Source organism: Kogia breviceps, chromosome X, assembly GCF_026419965.1.
Source record: "Kogia breviceps isolate mKogBre1 chromosome X, mKogBre1 haplotype 1, whole genome shotgun sequence".
NCBI lineage: Eukaryota > Metazoa > Chordata > Mammalia > Artiodactyla > Physeteridae > Kogia > Kogia breviceps.
Genome location: NC_081330.1, coordinates 108,405,466 through 108,430,801, shown reverse-complemented (window position 1 = coordinate 108,430,801; position 25,336 = coordinate 108,405,466). Strand labels below are relative to the sequence as shown.

General features: G+C 37.8%; 1 protein-coding gene across 7 annotated transcripts in view; it reads left to right on the top strand.

Annotated features, from left to right (window-relative positions):
• The window catches only part of GK (glycerol kinase), a 67,466-nt gene extending 42,657 nt beyond the window's left edge, over window positions 1-24,809 (top strand). For 4 of the 7 annotated variants that reach the window (XM_067023973.1, XM_059051519.2, XM_059051518.2 and 1 more), the window contains 9 exons: window positions 2,149-2,191; window positions 2,664-2,744; window positions 15,504-15,582; window positions 16,216-16,312; window positions 17,206-17,290; window positions 17,829-17,949; window positions 18,060-18,203; window positions 19,548-19,628; window positions 24,626-24,809. In XM_067023973.1, the coding sequence (XP_066880074.1) occupies window positions 2,149-2,191; window positions 2,664-2,744; window positions 15,504-15,582; window positions 16,216-16,312; window positions 17,206-17,290; window positions 17,829-17,949; window positions 18,060-18,203; window positions 19,548-19,628; window positions 24,626-24,636 (742 nt within the window). In that variant the 3' untranslated portion in view covers window positions 24,637-24,809. Of the gene's footprint in view, window positions 1-2,148; window positions 2,192-2,663; window positions 2,745-15,503; window positions 15,583-16,215; window positions 16,313-17,205; window positions 17,291-17,828; window positions 17,950-18,059; window positions 18,204-19,547; window positions 19,629-22,697; window positions 22,785-24,625 lie in introns of all 7 variants that reach the window. The other 3 variants (XM_059051515.2, XM_059051517.2, XM_059051516.2) reach the window with 1 other exon arrangement.
• The last annotated feature ends 527 nt before the right edge of the window (window positions 24,810-25,336 follow it).

Here is a 25,336-nt window from a genome sequence, read left to right as displayed (position 1 = left end):
GACAGCAAGACAGAATGTGCTTTGCAAAAAGGCGACTATTGGGGAACGGGAAGTGAAGTACGTAGTTCGTTAGGTTAACAGGATCATGCGAAGTTTGGGGAATTTTGTTTGTGTTTGTAAGTTAAGTTTGTGTTTTAAGCGCCTCCTCTCCCCAGAGGCCCTAAGTGTAATAGGGGAGACCTTCTGCCTCGTTCACAGCTTCGGCCAGGGCCACTCACGCTCCCCGCTGTGTGGCATCTTTGTTAGGCCCACTTCTCCATGGAGAGCAGCAAACAACCTTTACCTTTCCAGAGCTTAGAAAAGTCAGACGTCTTTCTGGGATGTTGGAGGAAGGATTGGTAGACCATATAAATGCTGAAAACCCCATATAGGTTTGATGACTGGGAAGAAAACAATAATAAAATTTAAGAGGAAAATAATTACCTGTACACTGTTTTGAAAGCTGTGGCCCACATGAAGCAAGGAGGTCTCTTCATATGTTGATAATGCTCATTAATTACTTATCAAGTATATGCAAACTTAAGAATTCACTTTTAGTAAGTACCTTGAGCCTCTGTGCCAATTTCATACTTTAAGACTTGTACACTACCATTCAGCATACAGAGTGTTTATATGGGGACTAACTCAGTACAGATTTCTCCTTTAAATAGTGTGGAACAGAAAATTAACTTCCACTTTTACGAATGCTTATTAAAGGAGATTGACTTAAAATATATAGCTTTTTCAGCGTCACAGAGGTAGAAAGGCGTAGCGATTTACGTGTTTGAATTCGTAAATATATTATTACCCGTACCTAGTGTTAATTGACTGGTATCTTTGAAAACTGAGATATTCATGAATCCCATGCAGGCCGACAGTCAAGCAGAAGAGATAGACGGTCTTGGGCTAATTCTTATTCACAACAGTGGTGCCTGCAAAAATGTTTATCAGAAAAAATTGCCCTGGCTTTCTATTTGCTCCACAAGACAAACACAGCTGATGGGGTCTGTTGGCTTGGCACTGACTGGTAACAGCATCTGCTGAGACCCTGCTGCCTACCCCTAGGCTGAGCGTTCCCCCTTCTCCCACCTACCCTGATGAATGTCGCAGAGCACAGCAGCGAGGCCCGTGGGGAGGGAATCCCAAACAGGGCAGGACAGCTGTGGAGAGCCAAGGGTGATAGTCACAGCCAACTCATTTGAAAACTGTTCCCATGTGACCCTTACTGATATCAATTTGGGCTGCTTATCTGCCTGGCACAAGTCAAAACCACTCACTCACGTCCAAGCGCCAGATTTGTTGCAGAGTCCGCAGCTTTTGCTGATAAGGCTGTCACAAAATAAACTCAGTTCTTCCACGGCAGCTGTGTTATGTGCTGGCTATGACTCTCCCACCAGTGTTAGTAGAACGCCCTGTCCTGCGCAGAGAATGGGGAAAGTAGACCAGCAATAGCTTTTCCCTCTGGGCCCCTCCTTTTCCCACAGTCCACCGACACTTTCCTGTACCCTGGACCTACCCCCTTCTCCATGCCAGAAGTTTATGACTGTGCTAATGATGGAGCTGGGCTGGCCCGCCCGGTTGCCGAATGCCTGTTAGTCATGATGCTTCACTCCATGGGGATTAGTAGCAATGTAAGTGTGACAGAATTTAGGATTTATTGTAACTCAGTGCTATTTTATAAACGTGGCCCTGGGCTATGACTAAGTGCCAAATACTATACTTGCATTTTTCCATTAGGATTTCACTAAGTACATTTTCTTCTAGACTGTTCTTTTTTTTTTTTTTTTTTTTTTGCGGTATGCGGGCCTCTCACTGCCGTGGCCTCTCCCGTTGCGGAGCACAGGCTCCGGACACGCAGGCTCAGCGGCCACGGCTCACGGGCCCAGCCGCTCCGCGGCACGTGGGATCTTCCCAGACTGGGGCACGAACCCATGTCCCCTGCATCGGCAGGCAGACTCTCAACCACTGAGCCACCAGGGAAGCCCTAGACTGTTCTTTAAAACATTATTCCAAAGAGTCTGTGATGTTTGTTAGCTTTTAGAACTTTTCTAAAACTTTAATATAAATTACTCTTATGGTTCTAAGTTAAATGTTAGTTTTGTATTATTAACGTTTCATCATTTACTTTTAATAAAATTGTCCTACTGTTCATTCTTCCCCCAACTATAGGTATGGAACAGGCTGTTTCTTACTCTGTAATACAGGCCGTAAGGTTGGTTTTTTTTCAAGTTAAAAGATTAGTGAAAGTCTTCTTTAACTTCATATAAATAATACTTGAGCATAATTTGCTATTAAGTTACTTTTGAGTCAGGAGCTTTAATTTTTATCAGGGTTTAATTTAGAGTTCAGTAAAATGATGAAAATCACTACATTTGAATGGTTCTTGTAAGAACCGTTTTAGGTTCTTTGAATTTTACATGTGTGTTTTTAATTGTGTTAGTGGGATATCTACACTAGGACCTTGTCAGATTCTTACTGCAAATCTAATTTGGAACGAGGGATAAACTTTTTGTACTGTTTAAGTGTAGTGTTCTTAATACTGGTAATTTTGACTTTTAAGATCTATTTTCTAAATTGTGATATTTATTGAATTATGTTGTAACTAGATCATTTTTGCTTTAAAAATATTCTAATGCTATCTCTTTGCTTTCCTGACTAATGAAATCTTGTTCTCTTTCCTACAGTGTGTATTTTCTGAACATGGCCTTCTGACCACGGTGGCTTACAAACTCGGCAGAGACAAACCAGTGTATTATGCGTTAGAAGTAAGTACATTTCATTCAGTATAGATAATGTGAGAAACATTCAAAGCTAACGAAAACCACAGTGTTGTCTGTAAGAATGAGAAGCAACTCCTCATCTGTTACAATTTTATAATGACATTGCAACAATTCAGTCACATCTTTATTTTTATTATTTATTTATTTATTGTTGGCTGCATCGGGTCTTCGTTGCTGCGCGCAGGCTTTCTCTGGTTGCAGCGAGTGGGGGGCTACTCTTTGTTGTGGTGCGCGGGCTTCTCATTGTGGTGGCTTCTCTTGTTGCGGAGCACGGGCTCTAGGCGCACGGGCTTCAGTAGTTGTGGCACACAGGCTCAGTAGTTGTGGCGCACGGGCTCAGTAGTTGTGGTGCACGGGCTCAGTAGTTGTGATGCATGGGCTCAGTAGTTGTGGTGCATGGGCTTAGTTGCTCCATGGCATGTGGGATCTTCCCGGACCAGAGATCAAACCCGTGTCCCCTGCATTGGCAGGCGAATTCTCAACCACTGCGCCACCAGGGAAGTCCCCAGTCACATCTTTAGGCTCCACTTCCAATTCTAGTTCTCTTGCTATTTCTAGTTACTTCCTAGAAATAGTGTTGAACCTCTCAAAGTCATCCATGAGGGTTGGAATGAACTTCTTCTAAACTCCTGTTAATGTTGTAATTTTGACCTCATCCCATGAATCACAAATGTTCTTAATGGCATCTAGAATGGTGAATCCTTTCTAGTAGGTTTTCAGTATACTTTGCTCAGAATAGATCCATCAAAGAAATCACTATCTGTGGCAGCTCTAGCCATACAAGATGTATTTCTTAAACGATAAGACTTGAAATTCAAAATTACTCCTTGATCTATGGGCTACAGAATGTATGTTGCATTAGCAGGCAGGAAAACAACACGAGTCTCATTGTATGTCTCCATCAGAGCTCTTGTGTGACCAGGTGCATTGTCAATGAGTGGTCATATTTTGGAGGGAATCCTCTTCTGAACATTAGGTCTCCACAGAGGGTTTTAAATATTCAGTAAATCAAGTTGTGAACAGATGTGCTGTCATCCAGGCTTTCTTGTTCCATTTATAGAGCACAGGCAGAGTAGATTTTGCATAATTCTTAAGGACCCCAGGATTTTCAGAATGGTTAAATGAGCATTGGCTTCATCTTAAAGTCACCAGTTGCGTCAGCCCCTAACAAGAGAGTCAGCCTGTCCTCTGAAGCTTTGAAGCCAGGCATTGACTTATCTTCTCTAGCTATGAAAGTTTCAGATGTATCTTCTTCCAGTATAAGGCTGTTTCATCTACATTGAAAATCTGTTGTTTAGTGTGGCCACCTTCATTAATGAAGGGGTCTTAGCTAGATCTTCTGAATTACTTCCTGTGGCCTCTACATCAGCACTTGCTGCTTTACCTCGTACTTTTATGTTACAGAGACAGTTTCTTTCCTTAAACTTCATGAACCAACCTCTGCTAGTTCCAAACATTTTTTCTGAAGCTTCCTAACGTCTCTCAGCCTTCATAGAATTAGAGTTAGGCCCTTGCTCTGGATTAGGCTTTGGCTTAAGGGAATGTTGTAGCTGGTTTGATCTTCTATCCAGACCACTCAAACTTTCTCCATATCAGCAACAAGGCTATTTCACTTCTTTATCATTTGTGTGTTCACCAGAGTAGCACTTTTAATTTACTTCAGGAACTTTTCCTTTGCATTTACAACTTGGCTAACCATTTGGGGCAAGAGGCCCAGCTTTCAGCCTATCTCAGCTTTAGACGTTCCTTCCTCACTAAGTTTAATTATTTCTATCTAGCTTTTGATTTAAAGTGAGAGACATGTGACTTTTCCTTTCACTTGAACACTTTGAGGCCATTGCAGGGTTATTAATTGGCCTGATTTCATTATTGTTCTGTCTCAGGAAATAGGGAGGCCTGAGGAGAGGGAGAGAGATGGGGAACAGCCACTCGGTGGAGCAGTCAGAACATACACATTTATCATCAAGTTCGCTGTCTTATATAGGCTCCCCAAAACAATTACAATAGCAGCACCAAAAATCACTGATCACAGATCACCTTAAACAGCTATAATAATAAAAGTTTAAAAAATGCAAGAATTACCAAAATGTGCCACAGAAACACAAAGTGAGCAAATGCTGTTAGAAAAATGGCACCAATAGACTTGCTCTGTGCAGGGTTACCACAAACTTTCGATTTGTAAAAAACAGTACCTGTGAAGCACAATAAAATGAGGTATCCCCACTGTGGGATTTGTACCTCTGTGACCATAAACACCGTTTCTGCTACTCTAGCCTGAGTGTTCATTAATTTAGTCTAATAACCCCATCATATCACTGGCTCCAGGAGCATATATTAAAATATCTAGCTCTTTTTCAAATGAATTATTATCAAGCCAAGTCAATGCCATTTTGTACTTGCACAGACGATCTTTTGTTAATCTAAATTGAGGTCTTTGTTTCTTCCCGCCAAATTTCAGGATAGTAATTTCAGCCTGTTCTGACACAGTCTGAATGCTTTTTCACTCTTCACACTGTTCCTCTTCCAGTTTTGTCTCATCTGGAGACTTAACACATAAGCTTTATGATTTCGTTTTGATTCATGTAATTTTTTTTTTTTAGTTTCATAGAATTTTAAAGCAGAGAGGGGCAGTAGATTAGATGACAACAGGCTTTGCTACACCCTGCTATCCCCTTATTTTATGCATGAAGAAGACAAGTGAAATTGGAGTCATTTGGCCAAGGTAGCTTGACAGCTAGTAAGTAGCCGATCCTCGATGCAAATCCCGGTTACTGGGCATCAAAGTCTAGATGCCTAGGCGGCTCCACTGTGCCGTCTCCTTCCTTGTAAATCTGAGTATTCAGGGCTCCAGTCTACCAAGTCCAGTGTTCTTTTCACTGCATCTCCCATATGTCACACCCTTCTACTAACCTAGCAACTTGGCCACAGCACACACACATTAGTATATTAACAACAATAGATAGAATCTTTTTTCTTTTCCGAATTCTTTTCAGTTAACAAACATTTTGTAAAATTAAGAAAATCAAAAAAGAGTGCAGAGAATAAAGCTAGGTGGGTAAAACTGTTTCTCAGTGAAGTCATGCAAATTGCACCTGGTCACACTGCTTCCTTTCTGGGTGAAGTGCTTACGAAGCAGATATTTAATACCCATTTCTTTCATGTGACAGATTTTAGTTAGGCTTGGCAATCTGAGGTGTTCAAAAAGTAACTTTCTACCCTTTTTGAAAACTGACACTATAACTACCCCTCTTAGTTTTTAGTCTTCTTTCATCCTCCCTCCGCTGATTTGGAAGCAACATAACGCATTTCTCATTTTTTGTTGTTGTTTAGGGGTTTGGGGGTAGTACCTTCAAAATAATAACTATATATTTTTCTAAGAGTGCTTATAATTGTTTAGTATTTTTAATAACCACTCAACCATGATGAGGACCTTGAATGCTTTACCCCTGCCACCTCCATCCATAATCATGTTATTGAGTTTAAAATTTTCATTTCCCCTTTTTCTTAAACATTCAGTGATTCATACTCTTTTCTTTTCAGTCAATCATAAATCATATCACTTGACATGTTTCGTCAATTTCTGTGTCCTGTATCATTTCCTTGGTCCCAGACCTTTTATATCATCCCCCCACCCCCAGTTTTTTCTTGCTGAGGGATAGCCTTTCACAGTTCACAGAGTCTGGGACGCTGAGCCTATTCTTTTTTAGGTTTGTCTTTATTTTGCTCTCTCTCTGGGGTGGATATAAAACTCAGCTGTTTTATCTGCATCCCTTCTGGCCATTTTTTGATGCTGATGAGACCTTTGCTGCTCTGATTTAAAAGTGGTTCCTTTGTAGATAGATAATCTGGAAGTTTTAAACGTTATATCCTTATCATTGATGTTCCATAGTTTTACTATGATGTGCCTGAGTTTGGATTTATTTTTACTTATTCTGTTAGGTACTTGGATACAAGTCTGTCTTCAGTTCTGGAACATTCTCAGCAATTATCTCTTCAAATATTGCTTCTCTACCATTACCTCCATCCTCTTCTGGAATTGCTATTGTACGGATATTGGAACCTTCCAACCCACCCTCCATGTCTCTTAACTGCCCTTTTATATATTTTTAATCTCTTTGTTTCTCTGTGCTGCATCCTTGGTGAGTTTCTCAGTATCTACCTTACATTTCCAAATTCTCTCTTTAAAACAAACAAAACAAAAATGTTTTAATTGTGAGATGTAACAAATGTATAGAAAAAAATGCATAAAACATCCATGTACAGTACAGCTTAACAAATTATTATAAAAAGAAGACCCATGTAACCTCACCCAGGTCAGGAAACAGAAAACTACCAGGAACCTTCTATGTGCCCCTCCCAATCACATCCTCTTCCCTTTCCCCTAAGTTAACCCTGCCCTGACTTTATTATGATCACTTTCTTACTTTTCTTTACAATTCTAACGCTTTAATGTATAACCCTAAACACGGAAGTTAGTTTTGCATGTTTTTAATACTTTATATATTAAAAATATAAGAGAGAGACTGAGTAATACAGTATGCAATCTTTGATCTGGCCTCTTTCATTCAACATTTTATTTGGGAGATTCATCTGTGTTGTTAAATATAGCTATTGTTTCATTCTTTTTCATTACCACGTGTAAATACCACCAGCAGTATATGGGAACACTACTTTGCCTATTTTCTCTGTCTATTCTACAGTTTATCTCATCTATTACATTTTTTAATCTCACTCAGTAATTTCATTTCTAGAATCTTTAACTGGTTATTTTTCATGTCCACCTGATTTTATTTCTCTTTTCTTTTGGTTTGTAATTCATGGGGTTTTTTTCCATGGAAATCATGCCTTAATCTACCTCTTTGTGTTTTTTTTTTTGTTACTGTTTTGTTTTGTTGTTGTTTTTTTCTCTTTTTGGCGGTGCTCCAGACACGCAGTGTCTTAGTTCCCCGACCAGGGATTGAACCCGTGCTCCCTGCAGTAGAAGCGCAGAGTCCTAACCACTGGATTGGAATGAATTCTATTCCAGATGTTATGTTTTGTTGACTGATGTCATTTTTTCCCCTTCCATACTTTTTCATTAGAAGTGGTGCTTTCAAGCTAGCATATGATATGCTGTAATGTCTAATTTATATAGTATATATACAAAGTATACATATATTTTGAAGTTAATCAATTTTTAATAGAAGTATAATTGACTTACAATATTACATTAGTTTTAGGTGTGTAACATAGTGATTCAGTATTTTTGTACATTACAAAATGATCACCATAGTAAGTCTAGTTAGCATCTGTCACCATACAAAATTATTACAATATTATTGACTATATTCCCAATGCTGTATATTACATCCCCATGACTTGTTTATTTTATAACTGGAAGTTTGTACCTCTTAACCTCCCTCGTCTATTTCGCTCATTCTGCTACCCCCTTACCCCCTGGCAACCAGCATTTTGTTCTCTGTTTCTATGAGTCTATTTCTGTTTTATTATGTTTATTCATTTGTTTTATTTTTTAGATTCCACATGTAAGTGAAATCATGCTATATTTTCTTTCTGTCTGATTTATTTCACTTAGCACAATACCCTCCAAGTCCATCCATATTTTCGCAAATGGCAAGATGTCATAATATTGCATTTTATATGTATTATAAAGTTATCCATTTTATCCATCTATTAATAGATGCTTAGGTTGCTTTCGTATCTTGGCTCTTGTAAATAGTGCTGCATGAACGTAGGGGTGCATGTATCTTTTCTAACTAGTGTTTTTGTTTTCTTTGGAAAAATACCCAGAAGTGGATTTGCTGGGTCATATGGTAGCTCTACTTTTGATTTTTTGAGGAACCTCCACACTGTTCTCCACAGTGGCTGCACCAACTTACATTCCCACCAACAGCGTCCAAGAGTTCCCTTTTCTCCACATCCTCGCCAACACTTGTTGTTTGTAGTATTTTTGATAACAGCCATTATGACAGGTATGAAGAGATCTCACTGAGGTTTTGATTTGCATTTCCCTGTTGATTAGTGATGTTGAGCACCTTTTCATGTGTTTATTGACTATATGTCTTATTTGGAAAAATGTCTACTCAGGTCCTCTGTCAATTTTTTAATCAAATTGTTTGTTTTTGATGTTGAGTTATTTGAGTTCTTTGTATATTTTGTATATTAACCCCTTATGAGATATATTGTTTGCAAATATCTTCTCCCATTCAGTGGGCTGCCTTTTCGTTTTGTTGATACCTTCCTTCACTGTGCAAAAGCTTTTTAGTTTATTTTCGCTTTTGTTTCCCTTGCCTGAGGAGACAGATCCAAAAAAATATTGCTAAGACCCGAGGTCAGAGAGCATACTGCCTGTGTTTTCTTCTAAGAGTTTTATGGTTCCAGGTCTTGCATTTAAGTTTTTAATCTATTTGGAGTTTATTTTTATATATGGTGTGAGAAAGTAGTCCAGTTTGATTCTCTTGCATGTAGCTGTTCTATTTTCCCAACACCATGGCTGATGTTTTAATAATAGATTTCTTCATGTATTTTGGAATTTTCCCTCCCAGACTCATTTTCCATTAAGCCAATAGCCTTAGTCAGCACGTAGACAATTGCTTGTTTTCCAGTACCCCTACACAAGCAGGAAAGCACTACCTAGCCCCTGGCTTCAAGCACTGACACTCTTCCTGATCTTACACAAAGCACTTAGAATCCCTTTCCTCTGCAGGAGTCAGCTTCGGCCAGCACTCCTGAGCCCTGACACATACAGAAAAATGAATCGGAATCCATCATGGCTGTGGCCTCAAATTCCGCTTAGCCATGCATTTCTGTTTCTGTCCACATTGATGCTATACTGTATTTGAGTTAGCATGTGTCGTTTTGGTTTTCTCTTTTTACGTTTTGCCTGTTATCCTCTGTTAGGGACAGAGGTAATTTTTTTTTTTTAACAATGTAGTTTATTTATTTATTTATTTATTTATGGCTGCGTTGGTCTCTGTTCCTGCGCGCGGGCTTCAGTAGTTGTGGCTCGCAGGCTCAGTAGTTGTGGCTCACGGGCTTAGTTGCTCCACGGCAGGCATGAGGGATCTTCCCGGACCAGGGTTCAAACCCGTGTCCCCTGCATTGGCAGGTGGATTCTTAACTACTGTGCTGCCAGGGAAGCCCAGGACAGGTGATTTTTAAAGTGCAAACTCATCCATCTCTGTTGATAGGGATGTTTACCTCTTTTTTATCACCAAGAATATTAACATCTCTGGGTCCTCATTTCATTATTAGTAAAAAGGAATTGGGACACATGATGTTTCAGTTGTTTTGAGACTTTAAACTCATATTAAACTGCTAAAATTTGTCCCACTCTTTTTTTTTAAATAAACATTTATTTATTTATGGCTGTGTTGGGTCTTCGTTGCTGCATGTGGGCTTTCTCTAGTTCCAGCGAGCGGGGGCTACTCTTCGTTGCGGTGCGCGGGCTGCTCATTGCAGTGGCTTCTCTTGTTGCTGGAGCACTGGCTGTAGGTGCGCGGGCTTCGGTAGTTGTGGCCCATGGGCTCAGTAGTTGTGGCTCGCGGGCTCTAGAGCTCAGGCTCAGTAGTCATGGTGCACAGGCTTAGTTGCTCCGCAGCATGTGGGATCTTCCCAGACGAGGGCTCGAGCCCATGTCCCCTGCATCGGCAGGCGGATTCTTAACCACTGTGCCACCAGAGAAGCCCTGTCCCACTCTTAATACTTGGAAAATTTTCTTAGTGGTGGAAGATACTGAAGCAAAATAGACCAAGATTTACCAAAATAGAACGAGTAGTTCTGCCTTCCCTCTGCCATCTGTGCACTATCTTCCCCAAGTTGTGCTTTTCCCTTCCTGTTCATCTTCTTTTTCTAAATGTTATTTCACAAAACAAAATTCTTTGGGGGGCCTTTAATCTGATTATGAACTTGAGCTTACTTTGGATTTGAGACTTCCATGTTCTGTATTCTGTCACTAGGATATAAGTTCCCTGAGGTCAGAATATTTATCTGTCCTGTTCACCACTCTATTCCAGAGGCTGGCATATAGCAGACACTTAATAAATATTGTTTATATATCAAATCCTATGTTATGCCATTTTTGTCTATTTAAACATGAGCTTCAAAGAGGATTCCTTATATCCCCCCATTGTTTTCTTTGAATGTCCATTCTCTCCTCTCTTTGGTATGATTTGTGATTATAGTGTTAAGTTTTTGTTTTTGGAGTTTTTCATCCCTCTTCAGCCAGATATTCCATTTCAGGTATAAGTCTCATATATTAGTTAGCTGTTGCTGCATAACAATATTACCACTGATGTAAGCGGCTTAAAACCATACCCATTCTTTGTTGTAAAGCAGAAACTAACACACCATTGTAAAGAAATTATACTCCAATAAAGTTATAAAAAAGAAAAAAACCATACCCATTTATTATCTTACAGTTTCCACGGGTCAGGAGTCCAGGCAAAGCTTAGCTGGATCCTCTGCTCAGGGTCTCACCAGGCTGCAGTCAAGGTACAGGAGGCTGAGGCTACAGTCTCATCTGAGGCTCCATCTGCTTCTAGGTTCACTCAGATTATTGGCCAGATTTAGTTCCTTGCGGTTGTAGGACTGGGGATTTCAGTTTCTTGCTAGCAGTCAGCCAGAAGCTGCCCTTAGCTCCTAGAGGCCACCTGAAGTTCCTTCCCATGTGAGGACTTAACGCCAACAAGGGAGGGAGAGAGTCCAGAAAACAGGTGTGATAATCTTATGCAATGTAATCACATGCACATCATCACATACATCCCATCACCTTTGACATGTCCTGTTGGTTAGAAGCAAGTCATAGTCCCCCCTCACTCAAAGGAAAAGGATCATGGAAGGCCATGAGCAGCAGGAGGCGAGGATCATGGGGGCCTATAAACATTGTTTATGGACTTTTCTAAGGTACTTTCTTGGAAAGTGTACTTTCTGAGCAATAAGTACTTTTAATTTTAATTCCTTAACTGGTTATCAAAGTATTAATGATACAGATTACATTTCATTAATGCTTCCCCAATTCAACTCTGTGCTCCTGTTCTCTTTTCTTTGCAGTTAAAAATGCTATAGGGCTTCCCTGGTGGCGCAGTGGTTGAGAGTCCTCCTGCCGATGCGGGGGACACGGGTTCGTGCCCCGGTCCGGCTGGGCCCGTGAGCCATGGCCGCTGGGCCTGCGCGTCCAGGACCTGTGCTCCGCAATGGGAAAGGCCACAGCAGTGAGAGGCCTGCATACCTCAAAAAAATAAATAAATAAAATTAAAAATGCTATAGAGTTAGATTTTGCATTTGTAATCATACAGAAGTTAAGTACAATATAAGTTATGTATGTAGTGTTACATATTACTGTAGCATACACAAAACTATGTTTACTGTGCCTAATGGTTGATTTTAAACAATTTAAGGATAATCTTAATTTTACATAATTTCTCTCCACACTTACTGATTTTAACCATAACTGCATTGTAAGATACATCCTGCATCCTGAAATATTTACTTTATACAGATACTGTTCATGGCAGTGGCATTCATGTCAAGGAGCTTTTGAGGGAAAGTATGTTTGCCCGCTATGACATTTTGTCAGATCTACTTGATTATTTTTAATCTAATCTTCGCATAGCCTGTTCCTTAGCCTTTCACTTTCCAGGCTATTTGTCTAGTTTTTGAGTAATTTATTTCTCTTGTCCGGTTATCATAGAACTTCTTCTTTTTACCCTCTCATTTCTATTATGTTTTTCTTAGAGAGCCACTATTAGGTCTGTGTGCTGCTTTCCCAGTGGATCGTGACTTAGAATAAGGGTTGATTCGTATTTATAGTTGATGAGCTGAAGTATTGAATGTTTATATTAATGATATAATTGACAGTAACTTATTTGATAGCAAGTAGACAGTCACCTTCTATGTATCATTTTAGGTTTCCATTCCTGTACTCTTTTTTCTGCCCATCTTCAAAGCGTTATACCATCTTCCACTTTATCTCCTGCCTCTGGATTCAGAAGACACATCTTTTGTGAATTTGGAGATTTCTCTTATTTTTATTAATTAAAAAAAAGCTATACCAAGTATTATAGCCTGATACCAAAATTATATACTTCTTTCAGATAAGCGTTTTTTATATTGAACCTACTTCTTCGTTCAGTAACAAAACACTCCCATGTACTCCTGATGACCAAATGTAGAATAATTTTCTTCTGGAACCTTGACAGTGGCTTTGTATTTTTTTTTTCTATTGTTTTAATCTAAAATAATGCCCTCTGGTCCTCAACCAGTTACCTTTAATGAAAACCTTGATTTTCCTTTTACTGCAAGCACATTGCTTCCTTTCAAAAAAAATTAAGCATGTAACATCCTACCCTTTTCAGTGGAAATTAGGTACATCGGCGTTTGATTTCCCAAAATATAAAGTTCCACTAGCTGGTAGCTGTAAGACCACTCCACTAGACTTCTAGCTCAGTGGCTTTTTAAAATTCATTACTTACTCACCTAAAGCTATTGGAAATATACACATTTCATGGTTACATGCCATGTAGGACCAGTGTCTTTTTGAGAGTATAGAACGTCTGTTTTTCCATTTAGATCTAGAACTGTGCTGTCCAGTATGGTAGCCACTAGCCACACCTGACTACTGAGCACTTGAAATGTGGCTAGTCCAAATTGAGATGTGCCTTAAGCATAAACGATATACCTGATATCAAAGACTTAGTGAAATATATACAAATAAAAGATCTCAAGTTTTATATTGATTACATGTTACAATGATAATATTTTTAATATATTGGGTTAAGCAAAATATATTACGATTAGTCTAACCTTTTTAAATATGGTAACTAGAAAATTTAAATTACATGTGTGGCTCACATTATATTTCTATTAAACAGCACTGTTCTAGAAAATCTTATATATTTTCTAGCCTTTGGCAGCTACTATCTCTGAATTGTTCACTTCCAAAGGATGTGTGAGAGTTGAACTCTTGTTTCCAAAAGCAAACAATTTACTTAGTTCTTCTTGATGGTCCCACTCTGTACCTAAATATATAATATATCAAAATTAAGAAGTGTATTAAAAACTTTCTTTTTTGGGGCGGGAGAAACATTGGGTTAGACTCCCTTGTCAGGTGTTTGCTGAATTGTCTTTGTCCCATTTTTAAAGTCTGGTTATATTTGCACAGGGGTGTCAAATCTGTTCCTCAAATAATTTTTTATAGCTGAAAATTCACTGTATAAAAAGAGCAACTGTGATGTTTTGCCAGCTTTGCAGTAGCATATAGTGACCTGTTCTCATAGCAACTATGAATGATAGGATGTATCAACATGTTCAGCATCTAGTTTGTTTACATCCTGAAAACTGATATAGCAAGAAAGGGTAACCATTTGTAATTCAATTAATTTAATTGGGGTCAGGGAGGCAGGCGACATATAAAAAACATTCTGCTTCCTACACTTAATATTACCTGATGTTTTGGTTTGGGGTGACTGTGGAAGTAATTTACATTAATAATCTATATGGAGAAAAAAAGAAGGAAAAAATAATCTATATGAATGAAACATCAGAACCAAAAAAAATTTTTTTTTGGAATTCCTAATGGTTTGTGCTGATACTTCTTTTGCCCCCAGAATCTTTTTATAAACATCTTTATTGAGGTGTAATTCCCATATCACATGATTCACTCTTTTAAGGTGTGTAATTCAGTGTTCTTTAGTATATTCACAAAGTTGTGCAGCCATCACCACAGTCTAACTTTAGAACATTTTTATCACCCCAAAGAATAACTCCATCACCTCAACCCTAGGCAAGCACTAACCAACTCTTTGTCTCTCTGGATTTGCTTATTCTGGACATTTCACATAAATGGAGTCATACAGTATATGGTCTTTCACTTAGCATAATGTTTTCAAGATTCATCCATATTGTAGCAGAATTTCATGTTTTTTCATGGCCAAATAATTTTCCACTGTGTGGATATACTACATTTTATTTACCCATACATCAGTCAATGGAATTTGGCTGATACTTTTTTAACACTTAAAGCATTAAAGAAGCTAATATTTACATTCACTAAGAACCTTCCTGTGTACTCCTGTGTACTTCCTGTATTGAGCCTCATCGTTATTTCTTTAGGTAACTGTTATTATAGTCCCCACCATTATATAGGTGAATAAATGGAGTCTCAGAAAGCCTACCTAATTTGCCTAAGATCACATGGCAGTTAAGAACTAGAACTCAGACTCAAACCAGTTCATCTGACTCCAAACCCCATCCCTTGGTGATTTTGTAGGAAAGAATAATTACTTTGTAGTTAGCGTCTTTGCTAACTTTTTTATTGTGGTTGCTGAATTTAATATAATGTTAGCTATGGGAAATGGGCTTGAAAAAACTCTCAGGGTGGCCTTTCCCAATAACTTTGTGGATAAGACGGGAATGTACTCTGGGTGATAATATACCTCAGTAGTTTAGCAACAGATAGAACAATTGTACAAGAAGCAAATTGCTCAACACATTGATGTCCACCTACGGGCACAGGTCCGAGGGTGTACTGGAGGACTGTCTTCTCTGTCTCATGAAAAACTTCTGTAATGCCCTAGATAAACAATGTTTGTAGTAAAAGACCTAGTTTATGATATTTGTAGAAGTCCCCATGTTGAAATTTTTGAATTTTATCCATCTGGTAGTGTCATACACAGAGAATATGCTCAATAAACACTTTCTAATGTGATAACATATATTCTCTCTTGGATTCCTTTTTTCCCATAGGGTTCCGTAGCTATAGCCGGCGCTGTTATTCGCTGGCTAAGGGACAATCTTGGAATTATAAAGACCTCTGAGGAAATTGGTGAGTTTGTTCTAACAAAGGACTAGAATCTAAATAATAAGAATTTTAAATGTTTTACCCTTGCAATTATTAATACATATGCTTTGCCCCATATGTGACATTAAACTATATGCATCCCTATTATGAGTTTGATTTACACATAAAAGATTATTTTGTGAAGATTTATAAAACCACAAATTGACATAATTAGTGGTGGTTATTAATAAACTGGCACGGTAGGGCATAAAAATCACCCAAGCGTAAAATTGAACACCAAAGATTGCGAGAATCTGCAGTTAAATTTATCTGATGAGAAAAGGCTTTAAGTCTTATTAGAGTGAGAATTAAAACTCCAGTACCTGTAATTTAAGTATTAATATGGCTATTTTCGGACAATGGATAATTATTTTGAACCATCTACTTGTTTAATTTCGCCTGAAGGTGACACAATCAGGAACACATTTCTGATTACAGACACACTGAAGGCCACTTCTTCATCTGCTAGTCAGAAACCTTAAAAATAGTGGAAATAAGCTAAAATACCTTAACGAAACTGATATAGTTCCTTTATTTCTTGGGCTGGGTTACATTTTACTACTGCATATAGTAGAGTGATTTTTGTTTGTTGTTTCTTTGTTTGTTTTTTAACGTTAGAAAAACTTGCTAAAGAAGTAGGTACTTCTTATGGCTGCTATTTCGTCCCAGCATTTTCAGGGCTATATGCACCTTATTGGGAGCCCAGTGCAAGAGGGTAAGAATTGAACATAAGGTATGCTTTTGTCGGTCTTGATTTATTTACTTTATTAACTAATAACTTATTAGTTAATAGTTTTCTATTTTCAAACGATTTTAAAGTATTGAGGAAAGCTTTTACACTTGGCAAGTATAATTTCAGAACCTTTAAACTCCAAGAAGTTGGGAATTCCCTGGTGGTCTGGTGGTTATGACTCCGAGCTTCCACTGCAGGGAGCACGGGTTCGATCCCTGGTTGCGGAACTAAGATCCTGCATGCCACGTAGCATGGCAAAAAAAAAAAAAAAAAAAAACTCCTCCGAGAAGTTATAAATCATCTGACAAATAAGCCCCCGCCATATTCATGTTAGTGTTATTATCTTTTATCTTCAAGGCACCTGCAAGTTATGTCTCAAAGGGACATCATCTAGATGAATATTGATTTGGTTTTATATTATTGTCATCTATTCAGATAGATCTTGAACTTTTTCATATGTGGATACAGCATTGTAGACTATAAGGACTTTCCAAGCTACTTAATGTTTATGTACAGTTTTGGGTTTTTTTTGTTTTTTTTGTGTGTGTGTTACGCGGGCCTCTCACTGTTGTGGCCTCTCCCGTTGCGGAGCACAGGCTCCGGACGCGCAGGCTCCGCGGCCATGGCTCACGGGCCCAGCCGCTCCGCGGCATGTGGGATCTTCCCGGACCGGAGCACGAACCCGTATCCCCTGCATCGGCAGGCGGACTCTCAACCACTGCGCCACCAGGGAAGCCCCAGTTTTGTTTTTTTAATGTCCGTTTTTCCCCCCCTGTACATTATTACCTACCAAATTCAGTCTTTCCATATTTAGGACATTTCCTGTCGATGACTCATTTATTCCACTCTAATCTTAAAAATCTTTATATTTTTAGGATCATCTGTGGGCTCACTCAGTTCACCAATAAATGCCATATTGCTTTTGCTGCATTAGAAGCTGTTTGTTTCCAAACTCGAGAGGTAATAAATATGGGCCCTTTTCTTGTACTTAATCCACCTTTATTATTCCTAAACAAATTATATATTAATGCCAGAAATTTATTAAAATTTTTAAGCTTACTAAATATTTAATCAAAAATTAAGCCTGCCTGAACATTAATGTAATAGCTGCAAGGTTTTGTTCTTTTCCCAGCTGTCATTACTTTCTAAGTTCCTGTTAGCTGCCAGGCGCTGGGCATTTTACGGTTGAGGGGACGCTGAGTGGTGCATATTAGGCAGAGGGGATAGTTGCACAAACATAGGCACCATGGCAGGAAATCAGGGTGCAAAATAGAAGTGTTTGGCTTGACTGGATATAGGGGTGAGTGCAGAGGTGTGGTGAGAGAAAACGTTGGTTGTAACCAGATCAAGGAGGGCCTAGAAGACCAGCCTAAGAAATCTAAATTTTTATTCTGCAGGCTTTGGGGAGCTTTTGAGTGTTTTTGAGTAGAAGATGGCTATTTTCAGAGATGTCACTATGGAGTACTTTAATTATGTTCACTGCATTGGTTTATTTAAGATTTTAGACGCCATGAACCGCGACTGTGGAATTCCTCTCAGCCATTTGCAGGTAGACGGAGGAATGACCAACAATAAAATTCTGATGCAGCTACAAGCAGACATTCTGTATATCCCAGTAGGTTAGTAAGCCTTCATTCCTTTAAACTTCAAGACTAATGTTTCTTCGGAAGAACTGGTTTTTTTAGGCATATGTATCTGCAAAGATACCGATGTAGCTCTCTCCCCTCAGTGAAGCCCTCGATGCCCGAAACAACTGCCCTGGGAGCTGCCATGGCAGCAGGGGCTGCAGAAGGGGTTGGCGTTTGGAGTCTGGAACCTGAGGACTTGTCAGCTGTCACAATGGAGCGGTTTGAACCTCAGATCAACGCTGAGGGTACTTGTTTTTTTTAATTTTTTTTAAATTGAAGTATAGTTGATTTACAGTGTTGTGTTAGTTTCAGATGTACAGCAAAGTGATTCAGTTATACATACATATGTTATCTATTTGTTTTCAGATTCTTTTCCCTTATAGGTTATTATAAAATATTGAGCATAGTTCCCTGTGCTATACAGTAGTTCCCACAGCTATACAGTAGTGAGGGTACTTGTAAAGACTGAAGATTGGTATACTGTGAAAAGTGAGAGAGAGTTTGCTTTTCTGTTTATTCATAAGTTGAGAAAGTAAATAAGATAGCAAATGCTACTGTTTCAGGTTTGGCTGCTAAGCATTTTTGGATACACTGAATGAAGGTGAATGAGAGGAATAGTTCCCTATTTAAAAAAAAAACTTCTGTAATCACTTTTTTACCATTCACTTCTAGTGTTTACAGTCCTTTCATTTAGGAGGATAACACTGCCACACTATCCGTTCTAGCTTGTTAGTGTAGCCTTTCCTGACAGTGACAAGGGAGGTATATCGGCCACCGACCCCTCATGTCTGCATCGGATCATCTTTGGTGCCATTGGCCAGTTTTAGGACAGGATTATGTGGGGTAAAGGATATTCTGATAACTTTTAAACACAGCAGGGCTAGCCTGACAAAAGCAGCAACAATTTAAATAAATGAGCATTAAATATTTGACTTAGTGTCGTAATAAACAAAGCTAAGCCACAAGCTCTGACCAATACCTGTTATTAAATTTGTGTATGAAAACAAGGTTTTATATATTGAATTTGGTTTTAAACCTTTTTAAAAACCTATGCATATAATAACATCAAAGTGGATTTTGTATGATATCCCAAGCTCCTCCACCCTCCCAAAAAAGAGAAAATAGGTCAAGTAGGATTCCCCTTTCTAATTCATCACCACTTGCTTGTGAATGGCCTGGTCTTAGCAGGTAGCCTGTTTCCCCATCTCCCTTCATCGTGCAGACCAGGCTGAATTTCCCTCCAACTTCCAAACAAGCTTCTCTCCCAGTCACTGGTAGTCGCTAGCAACGGTACTCTCCAGAATCTGAGTCCTGGTAAAACTCCATGTCAGCTTAATACAATGTAACAAACGTCAGTTTAATATGTGTAACAATTTCTCAAGAATGCTGAGCGAGGGACTTCCCTGGCAGTCCAGTGGTTAAGACTCCATGCTTCAAATGCAGGGGGCGCAGGTTTGATCCCTGGTCGGATCCCACGTGCAGCACAGCACAGCAAAAAAAAAGAACACTGAGTGAACATAAGTGTGGTACTTAGAACATCTCAGTAAACTGCCTTTCTTATGTGTGGTTTTCCTACCTTCTATGTCTAGAAAGTGAAATTCGTTATTCTACATGGAAGAAAGCTGTGATGAAGTCAATGGGTTGGGTTACAACTCAGTCTTCAGAAAGTGGTAAAAATGTTTTTATTATTATTGCCACTTTGCCCTAGTATGTTAAATCGCTTCTTTAAGTATCTGGCCATTTATACTTAGCGAGGCTGCTCTGAAGAAAAGCGTTATTATAAGTTACAGTTTCTAATGTTTTGAAAACATTTTAAAGTTCTAAACATAAAATGTAAATTATCATGTTGATATACATACTTAACTCTGTCCTGCCATATCTTTCCTTATTAGTTTATTCCTGGTACTTCAATTGATAACTTAGTTTTCTAAAAGTAAAATTATTTCTAGTTTCTTCTTAATGAAAAAAAAAATCAACTAGACTTTTTTTGTTTTTTTCTTCTTCTTAGTGTCTGACTTTGCCTTTCTGGGGGGCTGTCTTCATGACCTGAACCAACCGAAAGCTGTATTAATTTCAGAATATATTTCACTACTTCCTAGACTGCTTCCAAGCCCTTAGTGAGTGTATGTTATGAGAACTCATTGGAATCAAAGGAAGAAAAGTACCAAGCATAGTAAATTAGAAATGTCATAATTGGCAAATGCTCTTGGCAGAAAATAGAGGACTATTTTTTTTCAATCTCTTAGGTAGGAAGATATTGCCTTAAGTAAACCATTTAATTGTAAACAGCCCTGAGCTGCCTTTAATATAGAAACAGCCTTAAACATGTCTTTAATATGGCATAATATTTTATTCTTTGCTAAATGCAAGATTTCAAACACAGTGAATGAAACAATGGCCAATAATATATTGAAGCGTATAGTTTAATGGAGAAGAGAATATAAATGAAATATGGCCTGCCTTCCAACCCCAAAGCGAGTATAGAACCACTTTTAATATATCTGGCTTTTAGGAGAAGCTTCTAGGATCATCTAGTACCACAGATCTCTGTGATCTGTATTTTCAGTCCTGGATGTTCCTACTTGAAGCTTTTGTTTCTTCTCCTAAATAAGCTTTAAGCTTAATATCCATTTTCTTTAAATCTTTTGTTCCGGGCTTCCCTGGTGGCGCAGTGGTTGAGAGTCCGCCTGCCGATGCAGGGGACACGGGTTCGTGCCCCGGTCCGGGAGGATCCCACGTGCCGCGGAGCGGCTGGGCCCGTGAGCCATGGCCGCTGAGCCTGCGCGTCCGGAGCCTGTGCTCCGCAACGGGAGAGGCCACAACAGTGAGAGGCCCGCGTACAGAAAAAAAAAAAAATCTTTTGTTCTGAGACTCACCTTTCTTTCTAAGATAGTGGCAAAGCCTTTCTTGCTAAGACTGTTTGCAGTTTTTGAGACCCTTTATAGCTAAACTTCTCAATCATAGGTATTTTTGTAGCACAGTGCTAGTTGCTTTGAAAGATATAACAGACATGCACTCGATTTATTTTCTGGTTACCCTTAATTAATGGCTAATGAAGATGAGTTATATTGTTTTCTTTGACAAGTTAGATTGTTTCTAAACGGCACAGGGACTTCCCTGATGGTCCAGTGGTTAAGACTACGTACTTCCAATGCAAGGGGCCCAGGTTCGATCCCTGGTCAGGGAACTAAGGTCCCGTATGTCACGCGGCATGGCCAAATAAAATAAGATGGCACAGTCCTACCTGTTCCCGCACTCCACTGCCCCAGCTGCCTCCACGTTAATGGCACACATCCTTCTCCTTACTTGCAGTTGAAGATATGATTTTAATTGCAAAGTTCCCACAGAATCAATTGATCGTTTTCTCTCTGTTTGCTTACTTACCTGTCAGTGAATTTAAAATGCCAGGAAAAAGTTGATAAAAGAAAATTACATGATTCTATTGTTTCTGCCATCAGCATTGGTGATAAAGTAATTTGATTTTTTGAGAGCTTTCGATTTTTCAAACTTTGTTTTTGTTTCAGTTAGGCTGCAGTGAATTTAAGGCAAAGTTTGAAAAAATTTTTGAGTAGATTTATGAAAAGCACTCATGTATAATATTTTGAGAGTCTCTAAACTGTATAATAAACAGGCTAATAATATTCAATTAGTGAAATGCTGATTGTATTCCTCAAGCAATGTAAGCTATATAACGGTATGATTTATCAATAAGCTATCTGGTAATAGCAGTACAGACAGAATCCTATTTTGATCATCTTGAAAGGATATTGGAATTGCTACCTGGTCTCTTATCCTCTTTAAATAGGTTTAATTTATGGGAAGAATATTATGTTAGCTTGATTTCCAAAGCATTTTGCCAGTTTTGAAGCATTCATATTTATTTTCTTGTTTGTAACTACATTTGAATGGAGTGTAAAGAATTTTTAACATACATTCAATATGTTTAAAATGTTGTAGAAGTGATAGGGGGTTTGATATTTTTTGGACAGAGCTTATCATAAATGATGACTTCTTGGCTTTGTACTCCAAACTCACCAAAATATTTTTTCAAAGAGTGTTAAATATTCTAAATATATAATTTTTATATTCAAGAAAAGCATCTATCTATCTATCTATCTATTCTTTAAAGGAAGGGTTTCCAAGAGAATTCAGGTTGGAAAATATCAAAACAATCGTGTTCTCAGGCAATATTTTTAAATGTAGATTAATACAGTTTGGTTTTTTAATTATACTAACATTAATATTCAGGTGCATTTCCTTATACACCAAGTCTATTTTAAAAAGAAAATGAAACCAGTAGGGTTTGAAATTCATTTTCAGTAGACGAATATAACTCTTCTCTGATAGCCAAAGGATCTATCATTTGAATTTGAGGGGAATTGGATTGCTCATTTAGTATCTTTTGGGGAAGAATCAAGAAAGCTAAAATCAACAGCCTCCCAAAAAGTTCTCCATCAGCTTTGGCTTTGCCAGTGGAAGGTTTATGTTGGTCTGTATGTTCTATGTTCTTGGCTACTTGTGGCATGCTATCTGTATTGTTTGTTGACTTATGTCATAAGCCTTCAATATTGATTCTGGTTTTGATTTGAAGTAATAACTCTTTGCTAGCTTTTATGAATATACTATTTTTATAACTTTTTTTTTTTTGCTATCATGTGATTCTTAACACAAATATTGTAATTATGTGTCTCTCTTTTGGTTTGCTTGACTGGAATTCCCTCCTACTTGGATGACCACAGGTGACCCTAGTATCTTCTGTAGTCTACCCTTGGGCTTTTTTATAGTGAGTAGCATGGTAATGTTAATCGGAGCAAGGTACCTCTCAGGTCAGTTCCTCTTTACATTAGACAATTGTATTAGTTAGCATTAATGTATTTGTGTATGACTCAGCAGAAAGTTTTCGGTGTTTTTCCTTCTTCCTATTCTTAGGAACCTGGAAAATCTATTAAAGGTCTAATTAGTTAGACCAATTGATCTTTGGGGGCAGTCAGAATTAAGGACTGTGACTGCTTTTATTCTCTTTAGGAGAGGTTGATTTTCTTTCAGGGGCTACATTCTGCTGTCAGCTGCAACAATCAGCACAAGTGAAAGTACTACTGTCAATGCTTAAATGAAAGGATGTTCAGAGTGATAGGTGAAATTTATAGTATTTGAAATCAATTAAATTGGCTTTCAAATGTACATAAGTTGTTTTTCATACTTAATGAAAATCTGCTACACAAGTCTTAATATTTCAATTCTGGTAAGAATTTCAGCCAGAGTATGTTAGCAGAGTTTCTGTTAAACTCTACAGCTAGGGAAAATTTATCATCACTTTTATTTTAGTTAAAAGAATACATTTGGTGAAATGAAGTTTTTTTAAAAATTATTATTGAAATAAATTGGGGTCAAAATTCAAACTGAATTATTATTTTGCATATTAACTTCTGAATATTCTTATAAGAGTAAAATTACTCAGTATTTTATAAAACACATTGCATAACCTGTATTAATTTAAATGTAATAATCATTTTTGGAAGATGTTACTGATGATAGCTCTCAGTTTTTCTTCAAATTAATGGCCTAAATGGAAATGACGTATTTCATATGTTGCCAAGAAAGTGAAACATTTTAACAAGCTTCCTAATTAAGGAAAGAGTTAAATTATTTTTCTTAATTAATTAGAAGATGACCTGGGTGTAAAATATAAAATTTTTTATTAATATGGGAAAATATCTTTTTATAGAAATCTGACAAGTGTTAATCAGCTTGACATCATCACCAAAGTGCTATATATAAATATGGAATGAAAAGTTATTTACATCAGCAGAAATGGGATAAAAATTATTTACATTAGCAGAACATTAAATTATCTTTTAATTAATGAGAAAATTTGGGTTACTTGCATGAGAATTTAAAATTCGATTGCCTTTTTCTATATTCTTCATGTTCACGATAAATTTGTTCAAATCTTCTGCTTCCATGATAATCATACCTTATGTTGGTATTAGTGCTTTATACCTTGTATACATAAATCTATACAGAATTAGCAGATGCTTATTTTCTTTCTGCTTCTTGGGAATGGTTGGTGGAACAGTCCAAATATTCCCCAGGAGAACTGTAGTTTAAATTTATTTATTTTTTAATGCTGTTTGAGGAAAAGTTCTATTTTTTTTTTTTTTTTTTTTTTTTTTTTTAACCGTGAGTGTTTTTGGCTGCATAATGATTGTCTGGAAAAGGAAAGAAAATAACATTGCAGCTGAATGTTTTCATTGATTTTTTTTTTCCCCTTCTGTTTCCCCTTTGATACCAGTACAGAATGAAAAGGCTTGGTCTATGAAAATTAGGATATGTAGCATATCTCTAAGCTAAAGGATACAGTAAGTGTCCAAATTCCTAGGCTTCCAAAATAGATATGATTGCCATCTTTAGGATCTCTCTTGGTAACATATGCTGAGATTTGAGAAGAATGGGGATGGTTTGCCTTGGTAAACAGTTAGCAATAGTGTCTATTTGCTAATTTTGGAATTGGCTCAGTTATATTTGTTGCACTTTTACCTGTGAAGCAATATTTAGGAATCATATGGAATTTCTAGCTCAATAAATTATTGAATTGTCTTCATTGTTTTAACTCCTGAATTGCATGTATATTATTATTGACATATATGATTTTTGTCCCCCATTTTAGGTATGCCATAAATACTACCAACTCATGGATTCCAAAGATGCGAGCTCTTTACCTATCGAGAGAATCCAGTGATTCTGTCTCTTAATGTGATGACACTACTCTTAGACTCTGATTTTATTTATAAGCCACTAGCTGCATGACCCTCCAAGTAGACCTTGAAATAAAGAAAATGCAGCAGAAAGAATGCTATAGAAACATTTGGTGTGTTTTTTAACATCGGTAGTTAAGATTGGACCAGCTACCTTTGGGGCTGACCCGCTCCTTTGCCATCATTTCCTGCCTCATTCCCTCTCAGATCTAGGAAGAATTCAGATCCTGTCCATTGGAACCTTTTTTCACATATATTCAAACTCTGATGGGCCAGGATTTGATTCCTGAACTACACATGCTTGATTAAGGGGCTGTTACTAACGGGCTAAAAATTTGTGACCTTTTGTTTGCTTCTTTTTAACAGACCCCCCCTCCCCAAAGTCCTCTTTTCTGCATATTAGGGAGACCACAGCATCTTCACTGAATGTTTAAATAGAAGCCTCTACTAAATTCTTTAAATGGAAATTTAGTACCCTCATTGCTTAGGTATTTCTCTGCAAAGTATTTGCCAAAACTGAAAATTCTTCATATATTGTATTTAACGTGGTGTCACTGATTACACTGAATTGCTATCTGGATCTTATAGGGACACTTGCCTTTTTATTTTCTTTCATCTCTCCT